The sequence below is a fragment of the Schistocerca piceifrons genome, chromosome 6 (assembly GCF_021461385.2).
Source record: "Schistocerca piceifrons isolate TAMUIC-IGC-003096 chromosome 6, iqSchPice1.1, whole genome shotgun sequence".
NCBI classification, from domain to species: domain Eukaryota; kingdom Metazoa; phylum Arthropoda; class Insecta; order Orthoptera; family Acrididae; genus Schistocerca; species Schistocerca piceifrons.
The window spans coordinates 522,816,798-522,836,497 of record NC_060143.1 but is presented as its reverse complement, the minus strand read 5'-3'; the positions used below and the strand labels follow the sequence as shown (position 1 = coordinate 522,836,497).

At 43.3% G+C, this 19,700-nt stretch overlaps 1 protein-coding gene across 1 annotated transcript; it reads left to right on the top strand.

Annotated features, from left to right (window-relative positions):
* The first annotated feature begins 16,392 nt into the window (after window positions 1-16,392).
* On the top strand, window positions 16,393-16,956 carry LOC124803432 (circumsporozoite protein-like). The gene has a single exon (XM_047264616.1). It carries the CDS (start codon window positions 16,393-16,395, stop codon window positions 16,954-16,956), a length of 564 nt encoding a protein of 187 aa, XP_047120572.1.
* The last annotated feature ends 2,744 nt before the right edge of the window (window positions 16,957-19,700 follow it).

The following is a 19,700-nucleotide window of genomic DNA, read 5'->3' as shown; positions in this document are numbered from 1 at the left end:
GTATCTCAGAATGAACAAAAATGGACTTGTACTACTATCGAAATAAGCCGTTCGTATGTAGTATGAAGTGCAGAAGGCTATGTTTACGAGTTCATTGTTAGCCACAGGGGCACTCTGTTTGCTGACCGAGGTGTACCTTCCATGAAGGTCCATTTGGTACTGGGCATATCCTACAAAAGAAATGCACCATGCCTGGAATGGGGTGTGCATGGTGAATTTTCAGCTCAACTCGGATGTTGTGAAAAAAGAGTAAATTGTAGAGCAGTTAACAGTGGTTATCCACTCCCGCTTGCCACGCATTGACTTGTCACTGCTCCTGTTGCCCTTTGTCCCTTAATTTATGATCTGTAATTTCCATTATTTTGTGTACTTCTTCTCTCTCCAGGCAGTGTACCTCAGCTCGCTGACAGATTGTTAAGTCACTCGGGTATTTTCCGAGCACCACGCATAGTGCTTCCACTGTCGTTGTGCTCAAAGCCCCTATTAGTCTGAGCAGAGAAGTTCTTTGACGTCGCGTAACAAGGTTATGTTCGTTATGAGAGAGAGAGTGATAATGTGCACGCCGCGAAATATATTACGGACCCACACAACATGCACTATGTGACCAAAAGTACCCGTTCACCCCCAAAAACATACATTTCTCATATTAGGTGCATTGTGCTGCCACCTACAGCCAGGTACACCATATCAGCGACCGCAGTAATCAATAGACATGGCGAGAGAGCAGAATGGGGCGTTCACGGACGTCGAACGTGGTTAGGTGATTGGGTGCCACTTGTGTCATATACGTCTGTACGCGTGATTTCCGTACTCCTAAACATCACTAGGTCCACTGTTTCCGATGTGATAGTGAAGTGGAAACAAGAAGTGACACGTACAGCACAAAAGTGTACAGGCCGACCTCGTCTGTTGACTGACAGAGACCGCCGACAGCTGAAGAGGGTCGTAATGTGTAATAGCCAGACATCTATCCAGGCCAACACATATGAATTCCAAATTGCACCAGGATTCACTGCAAATACTATGACAGTTAGGCGGGAGGTGAGAAAACTTGGATTTCAGGATCGAGCGGCTACTCATGAGCCACACATCGCGCCGGTAAATGCCAAACGATGCCTCGCTTGGTGACAGGAGCGTAAACAAAGGATGGCTAAAAAGTGGAAAAACGTTGGTAGGAGTGAAGAATCACGGTTCACAGTGTGGCGATCCTATGGCAGGGTGTGGGTATGGCGAATGTCGGGTGCACGTCATCTCCAAGCATGTGTAGTGCTAACAGTAAAATTCTGAGGCGGTGGTGTTATGGTGCGGTCGTGTTTTTCATGGAGGGCTCTTTCACCCCTTGTTGGTGTGTTTGGTACTATCACAGCACAGGCCTACACTGATGTTTTAACCACCTCCTTGCTTCCCACTGTTGAAGAACATTTCGGGGATGGTGACTGCATCTTTCAACACGACCGAGCACCTATTTATAATTCACGGCATGTGGCAGAGTGGTTACATGGCAGTAACATCCCTGTAATGGACTTGCGTGCACAGAGTCCTGACCTCAAAACTACAGAACACCTTTGGGATGTTTTGGAACGCCGACTTCGTGCCAGGCCTCACCGACCGACATCGATACCTCTCCTCATTGCAGCACTCCTTGAAGAATGGGCTGTCATTTCCCAAGAAACGTTGCAGCACCTGCCTGAACATATGCCTGCGAGAGTGGAAGCTGTCGTCGAGGCAAAGGTTGGGCCAACACCGGATTGGGTTCCGGAAATAACGATTGAGTGCGCCACGAACTCGTAAGTCATTTGCAGACAGGTGTCCGGATACTTTTGATCACGTAGTGTCGGTTGTAGTGGAACTGTGTAAACGGCTGTGTTGATCGATGAGACTGTTTTATCAACCCCCTGTTTTATGTGTTGATTGAGCGGTAGTCGATCGTCATTTTATACCACTAGATATCTAGCTACGTGTTTTCTGCCGTTTTATAACCTGGTAATTCTGTAATTTTACTTCCGATAACGTACGGACTGTCATGTTGGTAGCCTCAGTGACCTTCTTTTTCAGACCTCGCCCGCCCAGACTGTGTAGAATGCCTCTAGTTTAGGTTTCCATAATTGTTTATGAGTTGGATCACACCACAGACAACATATCATCGGCGTATGCGACATTATCGCAAGTATGTACCAATATACCCCCATACTTTTCTGTTAGGTGAAGCTCGATTTGAAACTTGCGGTTGACATTGTGCGCTAATTCGTAAGCCCGGTTAAATGTATCATCAATCGACTTATTTCCGGGGAACCCTTATTTTGTTCTAATGGAACGTCGTATCCGTGGTTACACGTCGTACAGAGTAAATATATAACCAATTCGTAAATCAAACATCATCTGCTTATACGTCAGGAGTTAAGTTAACTTTTAACGACGTTCTATATGACAATTTCTGCAACTAACCATCTAACAGTCGGAAAAGTACTTGCAGAATCAGTGTTGAAATATATATGCTGTTCTAAGAGAATTAAATGAAATCTGTGTGTAAGGAGAAGCATGACTTGCTTATTGTAATGTTAATGGATATTACTAATGTACGCCTGAACTGTATGTTGATTACGAATCTGAGGTACTTACAAACACACACACACACACACACACACACACACACACAGAGAGAGAGAGAGAGAGTGAATAAACGAAGCAACTGACCTCATCCGCAGTGGTTAGTCTGCATGTACTTTATACACGAAGATTAGTGGTTAATATCTGTGATACAGTGAAGCGCCAAAGAAACTTGTATAGACTTGCGTATTCAAACAAAAACTAGAAAACCAAACTCTACTCGAATAGGCCACGAAGTTCCAAAAATACCGACAGGTCGCCGTGTCATCCTAAGCCCATAGGCGTCACTGGATGCTGGTATGGAGTGGCATGTGGTCGACACACACTCTCCCAGCCGTATGTCAGTTTACTGCGTATTCAAATACAGAGATATGTAAACAGGCAGAATACAGCGCGGCGTTCGGCTACGGCTTTATGATACAACAAACATCTGGCTCAGTTGCTAGATCAAATCTCCGACATCGCTGCGGCCGGGAAAAGATACCGCAAGAACGGGACCGACGACGACTGAAGAGAAGCGTTCAACGATACAGAAATGCAACCCTTCCGCAAGACACTGTAGAATTCGATGCTGTGCCATCAATCAGTGTCAACGTGCGAACCACTCAATGAAACATCATTTATATGGGCTTTCCGAGCCGAGGGACACTCCGGTATTCCTGATGAATGCACGAGGCTCTGAGCACTATGGGACTTAACGTCTGAGGTCATCAGTCCCCTAAAACTTAGAACTACCTAAACCTAAGAAACCTAAGGACATCACACACATCCATGCCAGAGGCAGGATCCGAACCTGCGACCGTAGCGGTCGCGCAGTTCCAGACTGTAGCGTGGCTGCAGGACACAAAGCTTTACACCTCGCCTCGGTGCGTCAACACGGTTTTAAATTGTATCGAGAGGACGAACGTGTATGGGTAAGGAGATAGCCTCATGAATCCATGGACCCTGCGTGTCAGGAGGGGACTGTTGAGGCTGGTGGAGACTCTGTAATGGTGTGGGGCGAGTGCGGTTGGAGTGATGTGGGATCCCAGATATGTCTAGATACGACATTGACAGGTGTCACTTACGTAAGTATTCTGTCTTATCACCTGCATCCATTTATGTCCATTGTGAAATCCGACGGACTTTGGCAAATCCAGCAGGACACTGAGACACCCACAGGTCCAGAATTGTTATAGAGTGGCTCAAAGAACACACATCTGAGTTTAAACCTTCCGCAGACATGAAATTATTGAGCATATCCGGGATGCCTTGCAACTAGCAGTTCAGAAGAGATCACCACCCCCTCGTAGTCATACAGATTTTTGGACAGCCCTCCAGGATTCATGGTGTCAAATCCCCCCAACACTACTTCAGACACGTCACGTCGTGTTACGACACCTCTGAGTCCTCGCGGGGGCTCTGTACGATATTAGGCAGGTGTAGCAGTTTCTTTAGCTCTTCAGTGTAAGAAATGCAACTGTTTCTAACACGCCATTCATCAATGAGCATATTAACGGGGTTCCACTACCGCTTCCGACTGATCAGGGCTTCAGCAGCTACGTCCGTCTTGGTTCTCCTCCGCTGTCAGCAACTTTGCGCCAGATTCTCAGCTATAAAAGACAGCAGATTCCTAACCTCGGCCAGTTTACCGCGGGAACAACGTACGAGGCTATGTTGCGCCCAGTGATATTCCTAGCAATGGACAGCGCGCGTACGGAACATTTGTTCGTTTTGGACGCTATCCGGGCTTTTCGATTTACGATATCCGATTCCGTTTATTTTGTTTCTGATTTTGTGCCTTATCAACTGCTGAATTATGTTTACCAGGAACATTGTGCCCTTTTTTCCGAGGGCTCAAGAATGCTGCTAATGACGTAGTGCGTATGTCATTTAAATGGACGGCATGACAGCGTCTTTTCCGTGCCAGGAATGTACCACTTCGCCCCCTAGTGAACGATGAATTAGACAGATTGACCGCTTTAGGCGTCATGGAACCTATTTCTTCCAGTCCGTGGGCTACAACATTAGTCATTATCAAGAAGCCGACGGCCATAATCCGTGTCTGTGGTGATGACTCTGAGCTGCCAGTTAATTCAAAGTAAGCGGTAGATACATGCCACATCTGCGCGAGGACTAACCTGTGATGAAGCTGTGCATGCACAGTATTTTTCAAAAATAGTTTCCTTGGAAGTACATTAGCAGCTACAACTTGATGACAAATTACGTCTGCTTCTTGTTATGGATATCCCGTAAGGCCTCTACATTTAAGACTGAAGTGTTTCAGGCGTTGTAAGCACGCCGGCCATTTTTCAGTGCTATTTGGAGAAACTTACGCAACGAATTCACTGTTATATCAATCACCTCGACGAGACTGTCGTTACCAGGCACACCAGTGAAGACCGTCTTCACAAACATAGTCTTTTGCTTCAGACATCGTCTGCCGTAGGACTTATGTGCAATTTGGAAAAGTCACATTTCTTGCAACTCTGTATAGAATACATTGTACATCTTATTTCTTGTCGGGGGATTCAGCCAGCCAACAGACAAACACCGCCTGTTACGCCCCTTTCGCCCCACGAATATGAGAGGGTTCCAGGCATTCTTAGGGAAAGTCGCGAATTGCCACATGTTCCTTCAGCAAGCAGCTTTGGTTTCATTTCCTTGATGCCAACCGCTTAAGAAAGGTGCAGCGTTTGAGTGAACTCCTGCCTGAGACCACGCATTCCAGACCTTGAAGAACGTCCGCCGTTCTGCCCCGTGCTTGACCACTATCAGCTGGTGCTCCAACTTGTCGTTGCAACGGACCCTTCGCGGTATGGCGTGGAGCTCGTGTTGTAGTGGCGTTGTGTAAAAGATTCATAACAGCCCATTTGTTTTGCGTCAAAGACGCTTAATGATAGACAGAAGAGTTAATCTCAAATAGAGAAGGATTCGCTTGTTATTATGTATCCTATCAAGGAGTCTTATATGTTTCTCTACAGTGTTAAGTCTCGTTTGGTGTCTGATCAGAAGCCGCTATTGTCTCCCCTTAGCCCCGTGGCACAATTCCTGTACAACACAATCCCGAGACTTCAGAGTTGGGCCCTGTTCCTTAGTAGATGTAATTACACTATTAATTTCCGCATGTAACTCATCATTCAATCGTAGTCGCCCTTTCGCAATTACGATAGGATCTGACTCTGGTTTCAATCAGGATGATATTCTCTGCTTTTAATAATACGAGGTAGCTTGGAGCACTGTCTATGTATTCTCTATAACCAGTTCTTCCATTGCTCAAGCCGTCGCCATCGACCCCGTTCTCCAATCAGCTGTGGCGCTATGTTCTGAAAAGAGGGCCACAAATCCCATCCACAATTATTGTCTGTTCAGACATAGACACGGGCTCGTCGCTGGCGATTTTTTGTTGTCCCCATTGGCTAGCCGCAATGTCTAAAGCTTTGAATTAATCATGAATTTGAACATTTAATCATTGCTTTATCTAAATAAGCAGGGTATCAGGCCACTCCTCGGCAAAGCTATTCACATTGGTTTGGGCTATCAGCCTTGTGAGTGGGTCCGTGTAGACTTCACAGTTCCCTCTTGGATGCTTGTTGAATACCGGTCATTGACACTTATTCCCGTTTCACAGAGCAGTCAACTACCACTTCAACACGGCAGAGCCTCTCACTCAGATAATCTGAATCAATGATCTGCCCCACACCTTGGTCAGAGACAACAGTTAACAATTTTATTGTCAGACTTTTTACGCTTTTTGTGCACAGCACGGTCTTCAGCACAAACGTGGACTTCCGTTCCACCCTCAGTCTAATGCTGTTTTGAAGGGTCATCGACCTAAGAGTGGCGTCTCAGGGCGAAAAGTTTTTGCACCATTATCGACGTAGGCTGCAGGCACTTTGAGCCAGATTTCGTGTTTCTGTGTCGTATTAGGTGTTAATTATGGAATTTCTAATACTATTTTGAATGTCATCGAGCCAAGGGTGGCGTAGCAGGGCGCAAGTTTTTGCACCATTATCGAAGAAGGCTGTAGGCACTTTGAGCCAGATTTCATACATCTGTGTCGTATTGGGTAATAATTATGGAATTTCGAAAAAGTGATCCTTTAATTCCATTGCACAGTGTATTTTGCCATATTGACCTGTGTTGATTAACATACGGGCGGGTTTTGATCTTCTAAGGACAATGAGTACCAGCAGTAATTTGCAATTTGTTTCAGTAACTATCATTCCGATCCCACGCTGTTTAAAGGTTAATGTTATTCAGCTGTATTTTACCTTGAAAATATTTCCTCGGCTTACGAAATACGGTAGACGTCGGGCTATTGGGGATGACAGTGGCAAAATGGACCCTATTTAATACACTTCCGATAAAATGAAGTCTTACACTAGATTCTCTTCATGGATCATATCGGGTCTTGGCTTATATTGTAGGTGAATTCCGGCCCTAAATTTGTTCAACAAGTACATTAACTTGGATTTGTTACTATTGATCATAGCTGCTATTGTTGGACAGTACGTGTTCAGTAAACGTTGTGAGTGCTATGTCTGGTCTTGTGTCGACACGAATATGTTCAAATCATCTGCAAACACTCTAAATACGATTTTCTTTAGTAATATGGTCAGGTCTGGGAATGAGTTTTTAACTTTCGTTACCAGAGGTTCGAACGCAGTTGCGTGTAGGCCCGTCGACAGTGCGTATCACCGACGGAATCACCACATCATATGGTATGCCCCAGTTAGTTACATACTGATCGTGATTTTTTGACTGAGCCCCTCGAAAGATGACTCTCACAAGTGGTGAGTATTTGTTGCAGGTACCTAATTTCCGTACTGCTTTTAGCAGAAATCCGAGAAAGATTCCATAGAAAGCATTCGAAAAATAAGCTGATATCACGCACCACGTTGTTTCACAAATCTCCGTGGTGCCTGTTACGTCATGGTATTCATTCACGGTGTGTGCTGCGGATGTGTGGTAATCACGTTTTTCATTACGATCCTTCTTCACAGCTGGAGCTAATAATGGTTGGCTGGTTTTAAAGTGGGAGGAGGGACCAAACTGCTTGGTCATCGGTCCCGGCTATTAGAGCGTATTCGGCAATCATCATACCTACGGGCCTAAACAATTCACCGCTAAAAGGATCTCTCTACGTGGTCATCCTCTGCAGCAAGCATCTTTGTGTCTCTTCGATTGTCGAAAACCCGCTGAAGACGCCTCAAAGTGATAAAAGTTAAATGCGCCTGCCAGAATTAAAATACAGTTCACCAAGAAAAGTCGCATTTTTGTTTGCAAAACAAATGATTCTATGATTGTTGGCGGGTCTATCTTGGCTACCGATGTGATGGATGTCTCCTGGACTCATATAGGGTACTGTTGAACTTTCCACGGACCATTCCAAAGTTTATGCTGGTCGTAGGTTGTGTTCCAAAAATGAACAGCATAGAGACAGGAGTGATGAAACTTTCTGCAGGGCAATGCACAGGCATGTACAGTGCATGCTGTTAGTGATTTGATTGACTGATGGGGCTGCTAAGTGCTATTCCACCTACTGCACGCCCCCCCCCCCCCCCCCTCCGGACTTAAGCCCTCATGAGTTCAACTCGATTTGTAAACTGAAGGACACACTTCACGGCATTCTATTCAGAACTGCTACAAATTCGTCGGGCAATAGACGACACCGCTCGAACTGTCAACACAACTGGCACTGCTAAGAGTATCCTACGACTTCCACATAGCTGGCAACGGGTTATACACATTGCTGGTGACTACCTTGAATGTTAGTAAAACTTTGAAACGCGTATCTGTTTCGTACGAGCTGTGAATAAATAGTTACCACTATTAAAACACTACACACATGGGATTCTAGTCGCGTTGACACACAAGTGAGATAACGTGGCAGTCATCCACAGACTGAGCGGTCGTCGTGTCTTCACACTGTAGAAGGAAGACCGGTGGGTGACACACCGCCGCAATCCACAAGTGAAGGCCCAGTTGCCGCCATCTCCTCAAACGCCTGTGAGATCATATACTGCTCCTGCATCTGGTCTTCCTTCCTCAGCACCGCACTCGACAGCCCTACCGCAGATTTTGCCTCCATATGATACCAGGCCTCGCTCACATTCCACTGTTCATATTTATAGCTCTCCGCAAATTTATAGGCAACCAATCAGTGCAAGCCAGTTTTACGAAATATCAGTAATCACACGGCTATAACACATAAAATGAGACTGGCTTAGACGCTTGCAGCAGCTCAATGGAGACGACTATTACCTTACACATGTGGACATATTTATCACAAAATACAGATGTGTGGCTATTTAATATGGAAACATATCTCCAGTGTGCAGGGAAACGCTAGTGGTATTATAAACAAAGGCAACACTTAGATGATTTATTATTATTACTACTGTTTCAATTGCACATATTCACTCTGGATTACCGCTGGAAAGAATCATTAACGCACTACCACAATATTTGTACAGTTGCGTAATATTTCAGATAATGTGGCATCCATTATTAATGACACGGTTTCCCAACGTGAACGATCTCAGACTGAAGGCTAGAGATATATGAATAATTTATATGTCAAATCAGGAGCGCAAGAGTTAAAAAATATACTGGTAAGAATTTTATTGCATTTATTAAGTTTCCTGGGACTTCAGTTGGTGCTCTGGAAGGTTTATGTGGAGAGAAATTAATAAGAGCCAACTTAATTTAAGGATTACACAAGAGCTATTCGGAAAGTAAGCTTCAGTTGGTTGTGCAATATAAACTACAGTGAAGATAAAAAATGTTTAATGGGTAACAGTTAGATAAACCTTCCACTACTACTCTACACATTCGCCGCTACGACTGACACATTTGTCATAGCATTGTAGCAGTTTTCCACAATACCGACGTCATAGAAGGCCGCAGAATGTGTTTCCTGCCTATTCTCTACGCTGATCTGCAGCTTGTTGTCCGCGACAAAATCTTGTCTTTATAGCCAATGGCTCATGTGAGCAGATATGAAACTCAGAGGTAGCCCAGTCCCCTCTTTATGGTGGCTGATCAAACACTTCCTATCGAAATTGCTGCAGGAGCGGTCTCATTGTCCCTGCAGTGTGGGGCAGCGAAACGACGTAAAGAAGGAAACGCATGACGAGAACGCTGTGTGGCTGCATGAAATCAGGCGTAATCTCTCACAGGCACTCATAAGTGGCGGAAGACACTGTTTTCTGGGCATCTTTAGGTGCTCACTAAGCGCAGGGAACCGAAAAGATCGGAGTGACGCGATCGTTGGGCAGATCTATGCAAAGCTTCATCAAACTTTCACTGTGGTTTCCATTTCACGATCAATCGGACCATACTTTCCGAGTAGCCCATTCAGAACGCAATACGTCGAACTGTCTGCCACATGGTATGTGGTTTCCACATACATACATATATGCAGCTGGAATCGGAGAGGTGTCAAGGTTCATTTTTAAAATTCTCAATAAACCCTATGTGGGAACCATCGAGGGTTTTTCCGAACTAGGTGTCGTAGAGGGACCCTTTGCCATTTTATTCACGCGTATGTCATCATCGCATCTCCCCCGCACCCCACCCCACACTCATACCAAATTGTGCCCCTGTTGGTTCCAACCTGCAAACGACAGTAAAAATTCGGTCTTGCTATACCCTAAGGGGGGCAACCACATTCAACAGGAATGCTGCCCCATATAGCCCTTAGGGAATGGTTTTAACGTGCTGGGTTGTCAGCTGTGTCAGCGTCTCCCGTAGCTCATGTACTGCAACTTGTCATTTTCGACCGCGATGTGGGTGGGAGTCATCGCCCCAAGGGAAGGTGGATTCATTGACGCACTTTATGCAACCCCTGCGGCCTTCGTTTTAATTCTGAGCGGCGGTGTGTCTGAAATGTGTTCCTCGGCCAAACACAAGAAAACTCCGTGATTTCAGTGATGGGTGTCGCGGTTGTGACCTCTATCACAATGGCGTCAAACGAAAGAGTGAGACGTCCACTGTGGCAACGGACAGAAATGTAGTGAAATTTGGTGCGGATGTGACATCATTAAGCCATCTTACAGCTCATACGAACTTCTGAGCTGCGGCCTGTTTTGAACTGTCATCGACCCAAGGGTGACGTCGCAGGGCGAAAGTTTTGCATCATTATCGAAGAAGGCTGTAGGCACTTTGGGCCAAATGTCAAATTTCTGTGACGTAGTGGGTGTTAATTATGGAATTTCGAAAAAGTGAACCTTTAATTCTATTGCACAGTGTATTTTGCGATACTGACCCGTGATGGTTGACTTCTGGGTGATCTGCTTTTGGAAGTACACTTACCAAGTTGGTACGGATGAATTTTGATCTTTTAAGGACAATGAGTACTGAAACTTCTTTATTTAAATGAGTGTGGCTGTACTTAAATTGCTGAATGACTGAGACCCACAATATCCTAGCAACGAAATGTGACTGCTCAAAGAAAGATAACCTGACTACAAATATTTAATTCAAAAGAATGACCCTGACTAAAAAGAAACCCATTTCATTAAGCACTTACCTCAGAAAAACCTTCATCACTACTGCAATACAGCGAGCGTCAACACTGCCACCCATATAAAAGATTCTAACTACTAAAGCCACTAACTACTAATAGGCATGTGGTAAGCAAAGAAAAGATTGTCTTGTAATCCAGATAATGTTTTTTTAAAATTATTTTTATCTTAATGTTGTGACATCCACTTGAGATACGAATATAAATTGTCATTGACATCTAGTACAAAGTTATATAATCATGAATAATATTCAATCTCCAAGTGGAACATGTACAGATCGTTAGCCAACGCTAACACTTCAGATCTCAAACAATTCTAACTTCTCACATATAACGTCCATCACTTCTGGCTGTTCACCTCCAACTGCCCAACAGTACTTCCATGACCGCTGGCGACTAACTTCCAACTGCCCAGCACTACTGGCGATTAACTTCCAACAACGAGTCCAACCAGCAACAGAGTCTCTTACAAAGAAATCACAGTCAGAGATCCAATGCTAACCACTACACAGCACTGCCAAAACACAAACAGCCCACTTACAGTACCATCAATCATCGGCAATTTGCTTCAGTATCTATCATTCCGATCCCACTCTCTTCAAAGTGTAATATTATCGTGCTGTATTTTACCTTGAAAATATTTCCACGGCTTACGAAATACAGTAGACTTCTGGCTATTGGCGCTGACAATGTCAAAATGGACCGTATTTAATACACTTCCGATAAAATGAAGTCTTGCACCAGTTTGTTCCACTTAGGTTACTTAGGTTGTAGTAGTTCTAAGTCTAGGGGACCGATGACCTCAGATGTTAAGTCCCATAGTGCTTAGAGACATTTGAACCATTTAAAGAATAGGAAAGTAGTACAAGTAATGGGAGATAACGACATTTATAACGTGCATATTCTGTTCTTCAATTGCCCTATGTATGTCAATTGAAGAATAGAATACTAGAGCCATACATAACATTTGTATCCTGCTCTTCAGTTCACCGGGGAATAAAGATCAGAATTCGGTATTGTCATTAACAACATGATGCTGATAACCCCTATTCCCCAAATCCCTATTAGAAGAAAAACCGTCTGAAATCACTACGGAGCCCTCTACAACATGATTTCCGATTATGTAACCATAACGTCTTTCCTTCTATTGGGAACTACTTTAAAAACTACTTCGTCACATCTAGACTTCAAACTACAGCCCCCCAAACGCATAATCCTACAGGAGGTTCCCCCTGTCGTACTTCCTATTGCCAAAATGCGACTCGATTTCGACTATAACACCCGGCCCCCCAACGGCCCTCTATACTTCAAATATGCCCCACAAACGTCCTTACAAAAAGAGAAACAATCTGCAACTGTACGCTCATTCACACGACATTCATGCACGCACAGCCACACAGGATACCTCAAATACCAACAACATGTAATTTTTATGATATCCCTCAAAGCGAGCATAGATTTCCCGATCCATGTGCCTCGTCTATCGGACAGCCACCACCGATCTTTGCTGCAGCGCCATACGAATAAGTCGTGAGTACGGCGAGCGGACACATTTCTCAGGCGCATATGTTCACCGCGCTCACGACATCGAACATAACCGGCAACAAAACCATACATTTGTAAAAATCGAATCCTGGCGATCATGTCTACACCCATAGCATCATTTTAATCATCCAGGTTCATTGGAATAGATAAATCCATACCTACAAACTTAAATGAAGAAGTAAAAACTCTCATAAAATAAAAACCTATTAGTACAAATTTTCTCAAACTCACTAAGAATGAAATTAAATAGTGAATGAATTGGAAAATACCAATTACTGAAATCAATGAAAACGAAAAAATATTTGCGCAATATCTAGCACTGTCTTTTAAAACCACATTCAATTTTTAAATGTACAAAGATGGCTCTTATCCCCAGCAGACAACCAATTTATTATCTATGCCTGGAAGGTAAAGATAATATCTATGAGCAACCTATGACGTCATTGGTCAAAGCTGACGGGTTGTATCCCGTGCTTCAGTAGACCCTGCTGATCTGATGCCTTTATTGACGGTACTGCGAGTAACGCGGTTGAGATAGAATTTTTCAGTGGCGTCAGTCCTTTACCCGTGAGAAGTAGTCAATGAGTCTCTGTTTCGTTTGTGGTTCAGTTGTGGTTGTAGGTAATGTGAAGTACCGGTTCAATTCGTGGGCTGGAGCAATGGAATGAGTTGCAGCATTCATTCTGCCTGCACCAAGACCACGGTGGTTTTTTCATATGACAGCTGATCACTTCTGCTAACGGTTAGAGCGTGCGCATGCCTGATTTTCGCATTTCTCACAGCTTGATTGACTCTGTTCCTCTTCAGTTTGTAAGTAATATGATTTTCGGGGGTGGGGCGTAGATTTCATTTCCGATGTGCAGAAACTCTACTGTGTACCGCTACGAAAGGAGCCACTGTAGAGGAGTTTCTAATTCTTGTTTTGTTTTGGTACAGTATGTTCGCCTTGCCTTACTCGATACCTAAATTCGCAAGTAATTGTGTTGAATAGCTTTTTAAACATTAAATTTGGGAATCACGAAGGCATCAAGTGGCGACCTTGTTCGTTATAATCGGATAGTGGTTTTGTACACGTGACTGACAACATTACATGTACCAGTAAAGAAGTAAATGGTGGGAATGCAAGAGTTGCAGCCCCCTGCATTTCTCATCATGCAATATTCGCAGCATCTCAGGAAAAGAGAATAAGGGACCGGGGACGGGAAGTTTGTAGGTAGGTACAGCATTTACTGTCTAGAGTATATACAAAATCGTAGCGAGTACACCCAGTAATGTGTAATTTCAGTGGTTGATACAATTTACGATATGTATTATTTAGAATTTTAACGTGCAGGAGGAAGGACTTCTGAATTCACACGCACAATTGTTTAGATGTAACTGGGACACCAGCATGACCATACGAGCTCAGAAAAGTGGTTCAAATGGCTCTGAGCACTAAGCGACTTAACGTTTGAGGTCATCAGTCACCTAGAATTTAGAACTAATTAAACCTAACTAACCTAAGGACATCACACACATCCATGCCCGAGGCAGGATTCGAACCTGCGACCGTAGCGGTCGCTCGGCTCCAGACTGCAGCGCCTAGAACCGCACGGCCACTCCGGCCAGCCGAGTACAGAATTATTCTATGTGGTAAAAAAAGGAGAAAAGAATAATTGAACTGGATTATTGTAATTGCGTGCACAACGATTGTGTGAACTATATGTAATAAAGAGAGAGCATTATATGTCATATTTTGTATAGAATTATGTACCGATTTTTTTTAAAGATAATATCTGTGTCGGCGAGTACTGAAACCGCCACAGACGATACTTATTAAATATCAAACAAAGATGAGAATATGTGACAAGTATAAATAATAGTGACCGAACATTAATTTCTCTGTCGTCTTCTTGGAGTTACGTGAGTAGGATAAGCCTGTGACGTCATATTGTACGCTTGCGTAGCATTCTTTTGTGAAGATTGAGAGACGTACGCCATTAAGTACTCATTGTAAAGGTGTGTAATAATTTAATCTGTTTAAATTTTATGAATAGAGCTACTTAGTGAAAACTTGCATTATGATTTGTAATAAGCTTGCCTGGTATTTTATCTCATCCTTTTAAGACATTTTCAATTATTTAAATATTATTCGTGGTGCAGAGCTGCGCTACGAACGAACGAACGAGTCGCTGCCACATCGCATTCAAACTGGATTAAATTAAACCAATCATACCGCAAAGAAACGGACAGGTAATAGTAAACTAAAATTATTTCTTTCAGCTTTCGGAATTGCACAGCAGAACAGCAGATATTATTATTTGTTTTACAGGTGGACGCGGGCTGCCGATAATATATGATTAACAGTGCAAAAAGATAATTTACCTTCATAAGATAAAAGAAATCATGCTATCCGTAGTTCTGGTCTGGCAAACATTATCGTAAAACATTTTTTTCTCTGATAACAGTCTCATGTTCTCGTGTTAGTCGTGGTACTTATTGGTGTTTTACTGTTAACGAAAATCCACTGCAAAATTTTGATGATGAACGAACATTGCGTACTGTAACATCAGTATTGTTAACGAAATAATTTTCAGTAACCTTTCCAATAACTGTAAAATAAGGAAGATATATTGAACTTTATGGCGAGTTACAGTAACGAAAAAACGTTCCTTTAATAGAAAGACAGATCCAGAACCATAAGAACGTAATACAATTTGTTTTGTTGAGAATTAATGATCCAAAGAAAGCCACAGCAGAGGATCCCTAAAAAGTATTTCGGGGCTCTTATCGTAGCAACATATTTTACCTCATATGATAGTTGTTACGCGAGTAATAAAACAAAGCTAATAGAGCCAGCGAAATCCACAAAACGATGTTTGGGAGGAATGACTCTGTTGATATACCTACGAATAACTCAAAAGGAAAACTAGCTACCGTCAAATATCCAATCTAGTCACAGAGCAAGATTGTTTCAGTTTAAATTTCATTGAAAATGTGATCGATCTGTAAAACTGTAATCCTGTGCTCTACTTTCCAATATCTCAGCGCAATCATAGCCATGAAAGAGATTTTTATCTGTTTGCACAGTAGTCATAACGCTCCAATTCTTGCCTTTTACTTCTAAATAAGAACTCATTCTTTTCTTGTCAACTAACACTGCAGTAGAACTGGCATCTGTAAAATTACTTAGGATGTATTGTGAAGTACTAGAAGGCTATAAGGTTATGTATTGCTGGTTACATTAAAATATATCCACACACCTTACAGTGTCGTTTATCCATACGCATATATCAGCATCATTACAAATAGACTCAGTATATAACGCATAAAATTTCGTTTTTATTTAACCAAAAGTGTCATAAGAACAAACGATATATTTCACTGACATTCAAAATCTTGCTACACGAATCATGGTGTAGCTGGCAACAGGATTGGTAGCAGAACGCGTGTTGTATCCGACAGCAGGACTGGTGAGAGAATGCATGTTGATTCTGGCAGCAGGACTAATGACAGAACACGTGGAATATCGGGCGGCAGGACTGGTGACGCAACGTGTGCTGTATCCAGCAACAGGATTGGTGGCTTGATGGGTATTGTATCTGCCAGCAGAACTGGTGACACAGCGTGTGCTGTATCTGGCAACAGGATTGGTGCCTTGATGGGTGTTGTATCTGGCAACAGGATTGGTGACTTGATGAGTGTTGTATCTGGCAACATGACTAGTGATAGGATGCATGCTGTAGCAGGCAATGGGGATGGCGGATGCTATTCGTGTTGGGGCTGACGACGATGCTTTGGACACCACCTGCCCTAAAGGTACGGATGCTACACGTTTTGTGGTTAGATGGGCAGCTGGTGATGTTTTGCCTGACGATGAGGCTCGAAGAGATGCTCTTGTTGTGACTGGCAACGCCACTTTAATTGTAGGTGCCGACGTCACTTGTGTCATGCCTGATGAGACATGTGTTGTAGATGGGGACGTGGCGGGAGATGCCACGTGTGTAGCAGCTGCTGGTGCAAGTTGTGTTGTGGATGGCAATACGGCTGGAGACTCCAGTTGTGTTGTGGCCTCCTTGGCCACTCCTGTTGTGGCTGGTGACGCGGCTGGTGCAAACACTTGTGGTGCAGCTGGTCGTTCAACTGGCACTGTGGATGGTGACGCAAGTGGAGACGCCTCTTCTCTTGTGGCTTCTGCTGGCTCTCCTCCTGTGTCCGGCAACGTGGCTGGCGACACCTGCCGTGTTGCAGTGGGCGACGTGGCTGGTGACGCCGCTGTTGTTGCTAATGCTGGCTCCTGTGAGGAAAAGATATAATGGATGATGTTAAGACGTTGCAAAATGTGTTCCATGTGATAAAAATTGAGAGAAGATCTATTCACAATAATTTGAATCTTTAAAGTAACATTAAATATTGCCAGTTCTTTAGTACATCTATTAAGTACATATTTAAATCGAATGAAAGTAAGAATTTTTTAACAGTCAATATAGCGACATTATAAATACTGTGAAATTATATAGGTGTATAAATTATTCTCGTGCATTTTATTTGTCCGGTTTGGATCTTTAAGAGCTTGTTATTCTGCGTAGTAATCTAAACATTAGCAGAAGACTATCACTGTTCGACGTTCCACACAATGATACAGTCTCATTCACAACATGACGTTGTGATATCTCCCAATCGCTTGTATGGACCATGCGTGTAAGCTCACTTCTGCACTTACGAGAACAGAGGGGAGCATGGGCCTATCCACCTCGCAGAGGTTCACGGTGGTCTGCGTCCCACAAACTTATAGTGACGATCCAAAATAATATGACCGAATATTTAATATGGTGTTGAGCCGCCTCAAGAATACAATACACAAGAGGTTCTCGACGTCGCAGATTAGGCCTTTGTGCCTGTACCAGAAATCTGCCCTGTCGTCACAACTGCCACAGGTAGCCTCCAATCCTGCTCTGCAGTCCGCAAATGATTCCGACCAATACGTACCGTGATGAGGAGAACACAGCTAAGCTCTTATCGGCTACTGCAGGTTTCACCGTCAATCAACCTCCTTTCATAGCTCACGACAGCGAAACAAGTTACCCATTTACCAATGAATGTCCGTAAGCACCTGACACAGCAGACTACCCGTTCTCAGGCAGTCCGTGCATTTCCGCATTATCGACCCGTATGGTCGCTGCAATGACTCTTCATTTATTTGTGCTCCGTTTCGATACCCTCATTACGCACCACGTATTCCCAATCCCACGAGAGAGAGCTTTCAATGTTGATTTACACAATGGGCATAATGTTTATGCTAATTAGAATAAAGCCACTATATAACATGCCACACTTATGTTTTCCTCATAATTTCCCACTATTGCTGTCGGTAAATAGTTCCTTGATCGATAGATAAAAATAGAAATACGTTTGACACCTTATGCGAGTGCTACTTTTGGTTCCCATCGAAGTATAAGGACTAACCACTTAACATGAGAGTAGCGAATCCCGCAACTGAAGAAAGTGACATTTCTTTAAAGATTGCCAAGGTTTCACAAAGTACCTAATAGTCATAGATGAAAATAGCGCTTTTAAATCAAGTAGGCTGCTCCGTCGATGCCTCTAAGACACCACGGCGCCCCTCACCTCCATGCTGTCCAGTGGGTGGCCAGGGGCGGTCTTCTCCTCCGGCGGGTCGTCTGCCTCTCTCCCCTCCCCAGTGGTACAGCAGGGCAGCCACCGGCGAAACCGGCGAAACATCTTCTGCAGGAAATAAACACACTAAATATTGTTTGACATTGTGTGTGAATGCGATGGTCTTTCAACGGATCACACTTGGAGTAGACAATAACGCAAAAATGTAACGGTTGTAACGTACCAGTCCAATTACACAGTTAGATGGGTCGATGGATAATTATTCTGTTACGTAGCATGAAACAGTATTATGTGAACTACAACTGGGATTGTATTAAAGAAGGTATATCGAGCCACCACCTGCTACTTATTTACCTCGCACATTTGTTTCGAAAGAAAAAACAGTTAGTGGATAGGCTTCAGTTCAGGAAAAATGTATGCAATTTTGATATAGCTTGATAATCCTTGATTAATTCTCCAGGAGAATCAGATTGTTAAGTGCTCTTAAATATATTAAAAATCATACACATCTGAGCTAATCTGGTCTGCGAAAACGTTGACAGGGGACTGAATAGATACCGGCTGAGGCTCTGAATGTCAGCAAAGGTATTTCTTTTAGGATTACATCTTAAAAAGGGAAGCACACGAACAAACGTGTATTTAACAGGAAAACTTTAATTTACCGTAGATTGTTTGTACAGAATACTGCCGGTAAAACCGACTCAAAACCATATATGAATTACACGATCATTTAAACCAGGAGTGCCGTGGAAGATATGGATTATGCACACACAAATATTAAGACTAACCATTCATACACAGAAACAAGTCGCTTAATAATTTAATACATGAAACATCTAAATTGGGTTAGAGAGAGAACAGCTAAGTTGGTCGAATATTTTAATAGAAAATAATTCCAAAATTAATACAAAATTCGCTAGTCGGCTATGAAAACAATGAATCTGATCTACGATCTATGATTTTCAAACGAGTACCATGTATACGCCTACCTCTATGAGCAACTGTTTTGTCTGGAAGCATGTTGTGTGTGTCTTGTATTATTCTGTGCATCTTGTACTAATTCCTAAGCAGTTGTAGCAGCTTTTTGTGTAATTTTGGACTACTTAATGCAATTCGATCCTGTGTGTGCGAAATTGATGTCTGTCTAAAGGCGGACAAGGACAGAAAGGACCACTTATTACATACCTGTTCCGAAGAACTGGCGTCCGGCTGGAAAAATGGACGTTTAGGCTTCTTCTCAGATGATAATACGAAGCTTTCACAACTTTCTTCTTTAAGTTAACTGTTAAGTTACGGTTTTTTCAGAACACCTCGAGACAATACTAGAGCGCACGAGAACTATACGAACTCGCAATGTTCCTGAGCAACGGCACAGATCGCTTCAAGCGGCACTGCATTGTTGACAGACAACCCAGACGACGAT

Bases quoted from the DNA above. Each gene is read 5' to 3' on its own strand.
- LOC124803432 (XM_047264616.1), top strand. From the start codon at position 16,393: ATGGGGATGGCGGATGCTATTCGTGTTGGGGCTGACGACGATGCTTTG.